The following is a 13,894-nucleotide window of genomic DNA, read 5'->3' as shown; positions in this document are numbered from 1 at the left end:
AGTTGATATAAGACCTCCCATTAAGGGAGAGAGAAAGGGAGAGAACTGTATGTTCAGTTGGTATCCGGATTGGAAGAAAAAGACACGATGGTGGAGAGGATCAAGATAATTACTACCGGAATCTGATGGTCACTAGGTTGGCCAGAAAAGTAGCTGGTTTTAGCGGCAATCTACAGATTGGTTTGCTCAAGTCTTCCTTCTCTTATCTCTTTGGGTCTTTGCCTTTTCACCTCTTTTCTTTTGTTTTTCATCTTGTCTATCCTGTACTTTGCGCTCTCATCCGTCTTTCTTCTCCTCTTTCTCCTCCTCTCTTCCATTCCATGCCATGGAGTGTTTCTGTCAACTGCTCTGAGATGGACTGTACAATAGATGACAGGGTGTGAGGGGAGACATGGCAGACCAAGAGAACACTGAGGAGCCAGCAGCTCCTGCTGCTGAGGAGAGCACAGCCACTGACACGGTAAGAACACATCCTTTTTTCTAAGAGTGTATGCATGTTCAGAAATTACTTCTGATTATGTTTAAGTTATATTATCCATCCACATGGTAATAGTCAAGAGCTTTGGTTACATGTCTATGTTAGCTATACACGTGGCTCTATACTATTGGTCGTTGAAAAGTATAAGCGTTGGGTCAATATCCATATCATCCCATAGGCCCCTGAGGCCGAGCAGACAGACACATGGAGGATAGAGGTGGTGTCTGTGACTGATGAGGACCTCCCGACCGTCGATACCCCGACCACATTGAATGTCAGTCCCCTCGACAGCCCCAATGACACCCCTCTACCCGACACTACCAAACCTGAACCCACCACTGAGCCCAAAGCCCCGCCCCCTGCCCCACAAAGTCCAGCCATGCCAATCACTAAGGTCCAGACTTTCATGAATGGTAAGAGACTGGGACTCCTTTACCTGTACAGTGGAGTGTGAAGTGTAATAGGTAAGAGTTCACCATTGTGGATTATAGTATTCTATGCCTACATTTGAATGAACATGGAAAAAAGGGTTCCAAACTGGTTATTTGCGGAGGGGGTTCTACCAATAACCGTTTTGATCAAAAGAACCCTTTTTGGAAGACGAGGGTTCTTTGTAAGGCAAAGGGTTCTATCTGGAACCTTTAACATCATATGAACCGTTTTTGGAAGAAAGGGTTCTTTGATAATTATTTGGAAAGCAAGAAGGATTATTTGAATGGCAAGAAGGGTTCTACATAGAACCATATATAATATTTCCCATTATGCTCAATTGCAAGGACATTTTCAGAATAGTTTGTTTTACTGTAATATTTGTGTTTTTGCATGTACATTGATTGGTTGATACATTTTATGCTATACAAAGATAAATAATATACAGTTTTCTAATCTAATCCAATCTGTTAGTAATTGGATTTATTGCACCTGTTACTGAGATGGTTGTTCCAGTTTAGATGATTGAGGTAGTCTCAGTATTCAGTCTTCCCTACCCTAGCAGTCATTCTGAATGCAGGTTGCGGGTGACTAACAATTCCACTTTTTGGATATCCTAACTCTGGCTGGATGCCAATTACACATCACTTTGCAAGGCAGCATAATGTGACTTGCAGGCCTGATGTGGCCTGTAAACCAGGATATTCCTAACATCACTGTGTTAGGGTATAACTAGGACCTCAAAAAAAGGCCTTATGATATATGCAATGTATTGTATTAAATAATTACATTTTAAAGGCTTATAAAGCTGGTGGAACTGTTTATAGAGGGTTCTAGAAAGAACCCTCCAAAGATAGAATGGTTCTTGGAAGAACCCTTCATAGAGGGTTCTAAGCAGAACCCTACATAGAGCGATTAGGTAAAACCATATACAGGGGGTTCTTTGAAGAACCCTACATAGAGGGTTCTAGATAGAACCATCTGCAAAGGGTTCTACCCAGCACCAAAAATAGTTCCCCTATGGGGACAAACCGAATAAAATTTTCTCTAAGAGTGTAGTGGTTGGCCCTGGAGAGGCTCTTTGAATTCTAAATTCCTTTGTCATCCTTTGACAGAGGATGATCCCTCAGAGGAGAAAACGTGGTGTGGCCGGTTGGTGGCTCGCAGGATGGAGCTGCTGATTGGAGCATCGGTCCTCATGGTGGTCATTCTCACGCTGGGCATTGGGCTGGGAGGTGAGCACTAACGAACATAGTCTTTTTGTAATTAATTCATTATACTGCTTCCCTCAGCTCTTTAAATAATTAATTAACCCCTATCCAGTGACGTGACTTACTTTAATGTATGACTGTTATTTATCGAATTACCTAACTATGTTTAATTGTCACTCGATTAAATTAATCATGTAACAATTAACTCATTAGGAATTTGGGGCCACACGGAAGAAGTTTCTTAACGAGTTACCATCGCCTGAATTAAACTCTAAGAAGATATATATGTCATACAGTGGGGAAAAAAAGTATTTAGTCAGCCACCAATTGTGCAAGTTCTCCCACTTAAAAAGATGAGAGAGGCCTGTAATTTTCATCATAGGTACACGTCAACTATGACAGACAAATTGAGAAAAAAAAATCCAGAAAATCACATTGTAGGATTTTTAATGAATTTATTTGCAAATTATGGTGGAAAATAAGTATTTGGTCACCTACAAACAAGCAAGATTTCTGGCTCTCACAGACCTGTAACTTCTTCTTTATGAGGCTCCTTTGTCCTCCACTCGTTACCTGTATTAATGGCACCTGTTTGAACTTGTTATCAGTATAAAAGACACCTGTCCACAACCTCAAACAGTCACACTCCAAACTCCACTATAGCCAAGACCAAAGAGCTGTCAAAGGACACCAGAAACAAAATTGTAGACCTGCACCAGGCTGGGAAGACTGAATCTGCAATAGATAAGCAGCTTGGTTTAAAGAAATCAACTGTGGGAGCAATTATTAGGAAATGGAAAACATACAAGACCACTGATAATCTCCCTCGATCTGGGGCTCCACGCAAGATCTCACCCCGTGGGGTCAAAATGATCACAAGAACGGTGAGCAAAAATCCCAGAACCACACGGGGGGACCTAGTGAATGACCGGCAGAGAGCTGGGACCAAAGTAACAAAGCCTACCATCAGTAACACACTACGCCGCCAGGGACTCAAATCCTGCAGTGCCAGATGTGTCTACCTGCTTAAGCCAGTACATGTCCAGACCCGTCTGAAGTTTGCTAGAGTGCATTTGGATGATCCAGAAGAGGATTGGGAGAATGTCATATGGTCAGATGAAACCAAAATATAACTTTTTGGTAAAAACTCAACTCGTCGTGTTTGGAGGACAAAGAATGCTGAGTTGCATCCAAAGAACACCATACCTACTGTGAAGCATGGGGGTGGAAACATCATGCTTTGGGGCTGTTTTTCTGCAAAGGGACCAGGACGACTGATCCAGGTAAAGGAAAGAATGAATGGGGCCATGTATCGTGAGATTTTGAGTGAAAGCCTCCTTCCATCAGCAAGGGCATTGAAGATGAAACGTGGCTGGGTCTTTCAGCATGACAATGATCCCAAACACACCGCCCGGGCAACGAAGGAGTGGCTTCGTAAGAAGCATTTCAAGGTCCTGGAGTGGCCTAGCCAGTCTCCAGATCTCAACCCCATAGAAAATCTTTGGAGGGAGTTGAACGTCCGTGTTGCCCAGCGACAGCCCCAAAACATCACTGCTCTAGAGGAGATCTGCATGGAGGAATGGGCCAAAATACCAGCAACAGTGTGTGAAAACCTTGTGAAGACTTACAGAAAACGTTTGACCTGTGTCATTGCCAACAAAGTGTATATAACAAAGTATTGAGAAACTTTTGTTATTGACCAAATACTTATTTTCCACCATAATTTGCAAATCAATTCATAAAAAATCCTACAATGTGATTTTCTGGATTTTTTTTCTCATTTTGTCTGTCATAGTTGACGTGTACCTATGATGGAAATTACAGGCCTCCCTCATCTTTTTAAGTGGGAGAACTTGCACAATTGGCGGCTGACTAAATACTTTTTTTCCCCACTGTATATCAATAACAGTCACTTATTAAATAATTACCTCTTATCAGTCTCATTTTGAACATCGCATAATCCTTGAACCTGCAAGAACCCTAATCTTATTGATGAATCAGCAATACACAAATTGGCTTAATTATTTATTTACCAACTAAATAATAACACAGAATGCAAACACACACGCACACATAGGTTATTGATTACTAATGTAATACAATGAAAACAGGTCCCTAGTGGACTGGACTAACAATAGCATGAATGCTTGGGTAGAAGGAGGGTTGGCTGATTCAGAGAGAGGGGGGAAAGGAAGAGATAAAGGAATTCACCTATCGGACATTTCTTAACTACGCTCACGGAAATACAAATGCTTAGCACCTGCTCATTCGGATTAGAAATGCAACATGTATTTATGTGTAGCTGTCCTCGATAGTTGAGTTGATGACGTAGGACTCTGGTTTGCCCACCAGAGATCCCAATGTCTTTGGTAGAGTTTCTGGTCTTAGTGGTGGTTACAATGGATACTTCAGCGTACCCTGTAGTTCGTAGAGTTGAACTGTTAGATAGATACTTCGGATGTACCAACGGTTGTCTGAGAGGGATTGTCCTTCCCAACTCGTGTCTTTAATGAAAGTTCTCTAGACGACTATACATGCCAGCTGCAGACTGAGATGATAAGGTCTAGTGCATTGTCTTCTTCTCGTGTAGAGGTTGAGAGTTTCACCATTTAGCCATATTCAGCTTACGCTGCCTGTCGGCTGGTCTGTAGTGTCAACCATTTTAAGCTGTGGGGCTTCCTGGTCTAACCATTTTAACCTGTGTAGCTTCAGCTTCACGCTTCCTGGTCTGGTAGAAATTCAACCATTTGCAACATCCGGCTTATACTGTAATCTGTTTGGTCTTCCTTTGGTAATGGAGTTGTAGTTTTAAACCATTTTGTATCACATTGTTATCTTCACAAAACTATTATCATACTTCATCATTCGTTTTATACAACAATTAGAATGAAACCTCATAACTGCGAAGTGTACACCCCCAGAGATGCAGTTATGTTGTTCCACCGTCTTTAATGACATCACAACATAGTAACGAATTTGACATGATTGTTCTTTAAGTCGCCACCGACCATTTCCCACATTCATTGAAGTATGAATGTTGTTTCATTATCCACTTTTGGATGTTGAAGTCTTGGCGGGAAGACTTCCTTTGTTTCATAGGGAAATACCCTCTCCCAATACTGCATGGTATGGAAAAGAGAGTTTATGCAAGGAATTTATGACCGATCATAAAACAGGTCCCCAGGAGAGGGGGTGTTCAAACCTTTGCCTAGCCGGCATCTTTGATCCTCAGCCCATGAGGGCAAGTCATGACACCCATTCTACAATTTGGTTCCTGTCCTGCTTTAAAGTCAATCAATGCCTGGAACCCTGTTTGCACAGTAAAGACAGAAACAAAGTGTTGTTGTCTGGTGTCAGTTTACAAACAACAGCATGTTAAAGTTTTTTTTCTGTCTCCACAGTGAGTCTGAGCTGTGTGGGGAAGTTCCGCTGTGGTACGTCCTCTCTCTGCATCAGTGGCTCAGCGCAATGTGACGGGGTGATGGACTGTGAGAATGGGGAGGACGAGCTTAGCTGTGGTGAGCAGAGCTACTGTTTTATCCCAACATACACAAGGACAAGGACACATTAGACTATTGAGACGCAGCTGGTCAAGGGACTCATTCAGTAGAAGCCTATATTCCTCACTCTCTCTACCAGTATCTCTACTTCTGTCTCCTTCTCGACCTGACTGTTCGTACAGTGCGTTTGAGTGGAAAGAGCTCAGTGCTCCAGGTGCTGAGTGGAGGAGTGTGGAGGACTGTCTGCTCTGAAGACTGGAACCCTGCTCTGGGCCTTTCTGCCTGCAAGCAGCTGGGCTACTCCAGGTATGACTAGGGTATTTAACATGATATGCGTTATTGGCCTTCTTGAGCCCTCTTTTTCATTGCCCTTGTGTGTTCCAGGATAGAGCTTGCCTGGTGATAATAGATTAGTTTCTGATTCATTGGCAATAATCTATTCTATTCACCCCTCAGGTATGTGGAGTCCCGCTCCCTCCCCCTCTCTGCTATAGAGCAGGATTTCCAGCAAAACCTGGTGTCAATCAACCTGAGCCAGTCGGACCAACAGGCCATCAAGATTCATAACGCCGCCGGCCTCAGGTAGCCCACTGTCACCCCACCAGAACAAGAGAGATGATAGAGACGGGTGCTGTTTTGAGAAAACATAATTATTTTGCTATCAGTGTTCTGACCATCTCTGTCTTCTGCTCTCCCCTCGTCTTGCTCTCCCTTTCCTCTCTTTCTTCAGTAAGACTCAATGCAGCTCAGAGACGGTGACCACAATCAAATGCCTGGGTGAGTGGATATTTAAGGAAAGTGGGAAACTATACATAAAGGTAATAATATAATTGTAAGTGCATATTGTGCATGTGTCTGCAGAGTGCGGCTCCAGACCCCAGTTCAGCAGTCGTATTGTTGGGGGTAATGTATCAGCACCGGGCCAGTTCCCCTGGCAGGTGAGCCTGCACTTCCAGAGCGAACACTTGTGTGGAGGCTCCGTCGTAGCAGACAGCTGGATACTGACAGCTGCACACTGCGTGTATGAGTGAGTCGAAAGAGAACAAACACATACACACACACACAAACACATAATCATATGACAAACACACACACAATCCCACACATCTCATACTGTTCCTCCTTCCTCAGGTTTGCGTTCCCCACACTGTGGGCAGTGCATGTAGGATTGACAGAGCAGCCGGTGAATGGGGCTCAGGCTCTGGCAGTACAGAAGATTATCTACCATGGCCGCTACCGGCCCAAGGCCCTAGACTATGACATTGCTCTGATGAAGCTGGCTGAGCCACTCACCTTTAACGGTAGGTAGGGACCCCTCTGTCTTTAGACATACTGTACATCTCTGATCTCTCTCCATTTGTCTTTATGAATGGAGGGAGGGACATTTACATTTACATTTTAGTCATTTAGCAGACGCTCTTATCCAGAGCGACTTACAGTTAGTGAGTGCATACATTTTCATACTGCCCCCCCGTGGGAAACAAACCCACAACCCTGGAGTTGCAAGCGCCATACTCTACCAACTGAGCTACAGGGGACGGAGGCAGGTGCACGGCTCATAGTATATCCTATGCTTTGTTTCTGTAACTCCTTTTTTTATCCATCTTAATCATCTCCCTCCATCCCTCATTTTTTCACACTTTCCACTCTTTCTTTTTACCCCAATACACCCCCTCTTCTCTCTGGTCACCTGGCTGTCTCTCTCTCAGGTTTCCCGGGCTCTGACAGCGACATGTCATTAAGTGAATGGTCTGTCTGTGGTTGAGGCCATAAGGCTCACCCACACCCCTACTCTTGTTTTCCTGCAATCCTGCATCTCTACTCTAGCTCACTTTTCATTATTGAATGCATTGTTTTCTAGCCATTTGTTAGTTGCCCAGGAATAAGAATCAGGTAAATAGTAGATTGTCTTAGTGAACTCTTACTTTATCACTATTTTAAACCCAGGTGTTTCTGGGAAGTGTAGTTTGTTTCTCTGACCCGTCCTCCCTTCCTGCTCCAGGTCTAGTGGAGCCCATCTGCCTACCTAACTTTGGGGAGGACTTTGAGGACGGGACCATGTGCTGGATCTCAGGCTGGGGGGCCACTTCAGAAGGGGGCGAGTCTAGGCTGTTAAGCATCTCACATGCTGTTCCTCTATTCACACAAGTAGTCAGTCTAGGAGTCATAGAGTTTTAAAATGTTTTTCTTTGTAAATGTATACTTTGTCTGAATGTAGTCTGCTCTTTGCCAGGAGAAGCTAGTGATTCGTTGCTCTCTGCCCGGGTCCCACTCATCTCCGCTAAGGCGTGCAGCGCGCCTGGGGTCTACCAGGGCTACATCTCCCCTGGGATGATCTGTGCAGGTTACCTGGAGGGAGGAACAGACTCCTGCCAGGTACTGTAAGCTGATGGTGGTGAGCCTTAGTACAGAGTGAGACCTTTTGTGATTGTGTAAGTCTACATGTGTTAAATATATATATGCTGATATGTTTTCACTGCTGGTAAAATGTTAGCTGTGTCTAGGGCCTTTCTGTGAGAGCCTGGGGTTTTACTGTTGTGTTTGTGGCCCCCAGGGGGACAGCGGGGGACCTCTGGCATGCGAGGACTCAGTGTGGAAGCTGGTGGGGGCCACTAGCTGGGGCCAGGGCTGTGCTGATAGGAACAAGCCTGGGGTGTACACCCGCGTCACCCAGTCCCTCAAGTGGATCCACCAACAGATGGAGGTTAGGAAAGGGAGCAGGAGTTGGGGATTGGGGCTGGCAGGGATTGATGAACAAGTATTTGAGGGTTTATGAGAAGGGCCAAGAGTTTTGTTCTGACCAATAAAACGTCTTATCATGGGGTGCCATTTATCATGGGAGTTAGTGGGGAGAGAGCCAGAGAGTCAGAATGAAAGAGTGAATGAATGAATGAGGACATAATTCCTCAGTGTGTGTTCAACAAAGCAGAGACTTTTCGAACCACAGTGAAGCAGAGAGACTTGAACAGCTGTTGAGGAAGAGAAAGGGTATGATGCTTGAGCCTCCCCTTCTGTCCCTTGTGTTTCTTTTCTTATTCTGTTTCACGAGCCCAGCTGTTCTCCTATCCATCGATTCACAGAACTAAGACCGACAGCAGTGTTCTATTCACATACTGTGCCTCCCCTCCCCCAAATCCAGCAGCTGGCTGTACAATAGAGTACAGGGCTGTGTTCAGATATGTAGCTCAATTGGTAGAGCATGGCGCTTGTAACGCCAGGGTAGTGGGTTCGATCCCCGGGACCACCCAACCGTAAAAATGTATGCGCACATGACTGTAAGTCGCTTTGGATAAAAGCGTCTGCTAAATGGCATATTATTAAATATGACATGCCTCTCTGACACGTAGAGGAATAAATAATTTCAGCTCTTTTCATTATTTTATCTGCAACGTTCAGTGTGTTTCACTCTTGTGAATGTTACCCAGTGCTAACGCTATGTTTCCTTACTGACACCTAGTGGAGATGAAGTATAACTCAAACCCATGTCAATGTTTCTCTTCTCATGTGTCTGTGTTTCTACATCCCTAGAAAGAAGAGGCGCTGAACACCTCGGAAGTTAGTACGGACAACTGAATTAGTGGAGAAGTCTTTTTATACATGATACATCTATCAAAACTGTATAATATTGTACATTGCCTGGGACTTAAGAGTACTGCCAATGAACCAAATGTAGAATGCATAGCACAGGCCAGGGTTGGTCAGCCTAACAGTGACAGCAGCCCTCACAGGACAGGCACGGGCAAACCACCCCCAGAACAAGACACAATAGCCTTACAGACATGTTGGTGTTCAGAATAGACTAGAACAGCATCTGGATCAGAGTACAGTACAGTATAGTACAGTAAACCTTTGTCTGTCAGTTTGTATCATACAAATCATGTCTACAACCAAGCACAATGAAAGCAGTGGCACACTCAACAGTAGAGGTAAGGCATTGTTTATTCCAAAATAGAAAGCTCTAAGGCAAACCGAGAAAAGTGAACAACAGTAGATAAAAAGCGACAGCGACAGTAGAAATGTGAGAGACAGAGTATGCAGCTGAGCCTCACCTCACCCCGAGCCAGAAACACTCAGTGGGGATCTAAGTGCATCTCAGGTTGTCTGAATGACATCACAAGAGAAGAGGGAAAATTTGATGGAAACTATACAGTACATTGGGGCAGCTTTTCCCAACAACAAAGGCCCTGACTTGTGCAATGACATAAGAATAGAAGATGGAGAGTTTGGAAAAAGTCCTCCAGTCCATCTCAAACAGAGGACCAATGTGCTGCCTGTGAGGCTATTATTCTACAATGTAGAAAATTGTAAAAAATAAAGAAAAACCCCTGAATAAGTAGGTGTGTCCAAACTTTTGACTGGTACTATAAATAAAGATTAACGTGTGCAAAATATAGTTTTTAGACTGTGATCGACTTTGTACTGTGTCTATGTATTGTTGATCTGACTGCCTAAGCACTATTTCAGTTCCTTGTGATTGTGTTATGATACACATAGTGTACTGGATTGTGCACTTGAAGGAGTGACATCTACACTATTGTTATAAATGATTAAAAAACGTGACACACTGTATACACTGTGGCAAAACTGGACATGTTTGTATAAAATCAGGGTACTGCAATCAATTAACTGTGCAAGATCAAGTATATCTCGGTATATTTGAATGTAAGCCACAACTGTGATTGATAATGTAACATATTACTATGTCGTAGATACTGTAAGTCAGTGAACTGCAGTTTAGCTTCATTTGACTAATTTAACTATGGGTTAGTTAGGCTTTCTGTGGTTCTTGGCTATAGTTAAAGGGATAGTTAACACACATTACAAAATTGCTTATTGGTTCCTGACCCTGTAAGAAGTCTATGGACAGCAATCCATGTAAGCAGTCTGTAAGCAGTCTTAGTGTGACAGCAATCCATGCTTTGGTTTCATTTACCTGGCCACTGTTACAAATGCTAACATTGTAGTATTTGTGGCACAAATCCAATGCAAATCAGTGGTACCTACAGCATTTTTGCACCTCATGTCCAAATCATCCTAAAGTATCTGTGGTGGTCCTCTGTAGCTCAATTGGAAGAGCATGGCGCTTGTAACGCCAGGGTAGTGGGTTCGATCCCCGGGACCACCCATACGTAAAAATGTATGCACACATGACTGTAAGTCGCTTTGGATAAAAGCGTTTGCTAAATGGCATATTATTATTATTATTATATTATCTAAAAATGGATTGTGTAACTCAATGTTACTTATAGATGATTTTGACATGAAGTGCAAAAATGCTGATATACAGTGAGGGAAAAAAGTATTTGATCCCCTGCTGATTTTGTACGTTTGCCCACTGACAAAGAAATGATCCGTCTATAATTTTAATGGTAGGTTTATTTGAACAGTGAGAGACAGAATAACAACAAAAAAATCCAGAAAAATGCATGTCAAAAAATGTATAAATTTAATGAGGGAAATAAGTATTTGACCCCTCTGCAAAACATGACTTAGTACTTGGTGGCAAAACCCTTGTTGGCAATCACAGAGGTCAGACGTTTCTTGTAGTTGGCCACCAGGTTTGCACACATCTCAGGAGGGATTTTGTCCCACTCCTCTTTGGAGATCTTCTCCAAGTCATTAAGGTTTCGAGGCTGACGTTTGGCAACTCGAACCTTCAGCTCCCTCCACAGATGTTCTATGGGATTAAGGTCTGGAGACTGGCTAGGCCACTCCAGGACCTTAATGTGCTTCTTCTTGAGCCACTCCTTTGTTGCCTTGGCCGTGTGTTTTGGGTCATTGTCATGCTGGAATACCCATCCACAACCCATTTTCAATGCCCTGGCTGAGGGAAGGAGGTTCTCACCCAAAATTTGACGGTACATGGCCCCGTCCATCGTCCCTTTGATGCGGTGAAGTTGTCCTGTCCCCTTAGCAGAAAAACACCCCCAAAGCAAAATGTTTCCACCTCCATGTTTGACGGTGGGGATGGTGTTCTTGGGGTCATAGGCAGCATTCCTCCTCCTCCAAACACGGCGAGTTGAGTTGATGCCAAATAGCTCCATTTTGGTCTCATCTGACCACAACACTTTCACCCAGTTCTCCTCTGAATCATTCAGATGTTCATTGGCAAACTTCAGACAGGCATGTTTATGTGCTTTCTTGAGCAGGGGGACCTTGCGGGCACTGCAGGATTTCAGTCCTTCACGGCGTAGTGTGTTACCAATTGTTTTCTTGGTGACTATGGTCCCAGCTGCCTTGAGATCATTGACAAGATCCTCCCGTGTAGTTCTGGGCTGATTCCTCACCGTTTTCATGATCATTGCAACTCCACGAGGTGAGATCTTGCATGGAGCACCAGGGCGAGGGAGAATGACAGTTCTTTTGTGTTTCTTCCATTTGCGAATAATCGCACCAACTGTTGTCACCTTCTCAACAAGCTGCTTGGCGATGGTCTTGTAGCCCATTCCAGCCATGTGTAGTTCTACAATCTTGTCCCTGACATACTTGGAGAGCTCTTTGGTCTTGGCCATGGTGGAGAGTTTGGAATCTGATTGATTGATTGCTGTGTCTTTTATACAGGTAACAAGCTGAGATTAGGAGCACTCCCTTTAACACCTGGGAGCCAGAAATCTTTCTGATTGAGAGGGGGTCAAATACTTATTTCCCTCATTAAAATGCAAATCAATTTATAACATTTTTGACATGCATTTTTCTGGATTTTTGTTGTTGTTATTCTGTCTCTCACTGTTCAAATAAACCTACCATTAAAATTATAGACTCATCATTTCTTTGTCAGTGGGCAAACGTACAAAATCAGCAGGGGATCAAATACTTTTTTCCCTCACTGTAGGTAACATTGACTTGCATTGGATTTGTGCCACAAATGCTAAATAGTTAGCATTTTAAACAGTGGCCAGATAAACAAAACCAAAGCATTGATTACTCTCATACCTTGTCTATATACTTTTTAAAGGGTAAGGAAACCCATATGTAATTTATATTTGTCATATCTTGTTTTAAAACCAATTGATATTTCAATTCATTTCTCATTTGTAATTTTAAATATTTAGAAAACTTAATCGGACCCTGGAAAACAGTGCCGCTAACTTGAATAACAAACCTTTTATACATAAATGTTCCATAGAAAACAAAATAACACAAAAGAAACAACACATACTTCTCATGTCCGCCTATAAAAATCTAGTTTCTGATTTTTTTCTCATGGGGCCTATATGACCATGTGTAAGCCTTGGAGTCAATCATAATCAGAGCGGGCACATTGAGTGTGTGTGTGTGTGTACCCACAATTGAGTTAGTCATCATGCTAAGTTGTTGATTGGCTTAAGCCTTAAATAAATCCTATTAACTACATGTAGGGTGAGATAATTATCCTGTTTACCAGCAGCGTCCTCCTCGCAAGCAAGTTGATCCATCTGACCTAACACGAAGATAAAATGTGTGTGTAGGCTAGACTATTACCTAACGACAATTATTCTGGTTACTGAGTGGGCTCTGAATTACCACTTGTGAAGTAGGCCTAACTGTCTTTTTAATCGATTTTGATGCAGTTAGGCCTACTTTTATATACAACCAGCATCGTGTCATGTACAATTTACACATGAGGCAGGGATTGTGTGTCTGTGTTGTCAGTTGAACTCCTGATATTTACTGAATAATGCATAACCTGTAGCATTTATCATGTCAAGAGGCACAATTGGTTCTTTGGATGGGATCAGAGAAGGGCAGAATAGTTCATTAGAATTCATACTCAGGATGCAGTTATGGTTGTATCCAGCAGAGGGAAGCACATTCAATGTTAAAATTGTATTCACAGTTTCAAGAGACGTTTTAAAAGAACCTCAATAACAGCTTCAAGTAATGTGCCTATGCTTAATTCTGATGGTTCAAAATTGATAAGACAAAGGTATCATACCTTTTGTAATAGGCCTACTCCTCCCTTAGGAAAGTGGATAAGCTTCTCTAATTCATGTTATTTTTGTGTATTTACTAAACCGTATTTGAAATCAGTATTTTTTATTTTATTTCCTTGAACTGTACATTTCTGGGCACATTGCTTGAATCTGTTTCATAAAAAGGGTAAAGATCCTGATGTTTCCAATTTTCCTCAAATCCATGCAGCCTCTTATCGCTACAAGACTTCAATGTGTGTGTGATTGTGTTATCATAATGTGCTTTGATACAGATACTGCCCCAGGATAATTGGTGGATGGGGACCAACTCCGACAGGAAGTGGATGTTGTGAACATGTGACAGTACAGTACCTGTGCCCTTAA

General features: G+C 42.9%; 1 protein-coding gene across 1 annotated transcript; it reads left to right on the top strand.

The window, feature by feature from the left end:
• The first annotated feature begins 391 nt into the window (after positions 1–391).
• tmprss3a (transmembrane serine protease 3a) lies at positions 392–9,848 on the top strand. The gene is made up of 13 exons (XM_041843406.1): positions 392–460; positions 657–891; positions 2,023–2,142; positions 5,520–5,636; positions 5,801–5,924; positions 6,075–6,200; positions 6,349–6,395; positions 6,480–6,645; positions 6,750–6,919; positions 7,621–7,716; positions 7,852–7,994; positions 8,173–8,322; positions 9,147–9,848. The coding sequence occupies exons 1-13, from the start codon at positions 392–394 to the stop codon at positions 9,189–9,191; spliced, it is 1,608 nt and encodes a 535-aa protein (XP_041699340.1). The 3' UTR covers positions 9,192–9,848.
• The last annotated feature ends 4,046 nt before the right edge of the window (positions 9,849–13,894 follow it).

The sequence above is a fragment of the Coregonus clupeaformis genome, chromosome 23, assembly GCF_020615455.1.
Source record: "Coregonus clupeaformis isolate EN_2021a chromosome 23, ASM2061545v1, whole genome shotgun sequence".
Classification (NCBI taxonomy): domain Eukaryota; kingdom Metazoa; phylum Chordata; class Actinopteri; order Salmoniformes; family Salmonidae; genus Coregonus; species Coregonus clupeaformis.
This window is presented reverse-complemented; position numbering and strand designations above follow the sequence as displayed.

Excerpts from the sequence above, each read along its gene's own strand:
- tmprss3a (XM_041843406.1), top strand. The coding sequence starts at position 392 with ATGGCAGACCAAGAGAACACTGAGGAGCCAGCAGCTCCTGCTGCTGAG. Across the intron at positions 5,637-5,800 it reads GGAGGACGAGCTTAGCTGTG|TGCGTTTGAGTGGAAAGAGC; the intron begins GTGAGCAGAGCT and ends CTGTTCGTACAG. Across the intron at positions 6,396-6,479 it reads GACCACAATCAAATGCCTGG|AGTGCGGCTCCAGACCCCAG; the intron begins GTGAGTGGATAT and ends ATGTGTCTGCAG.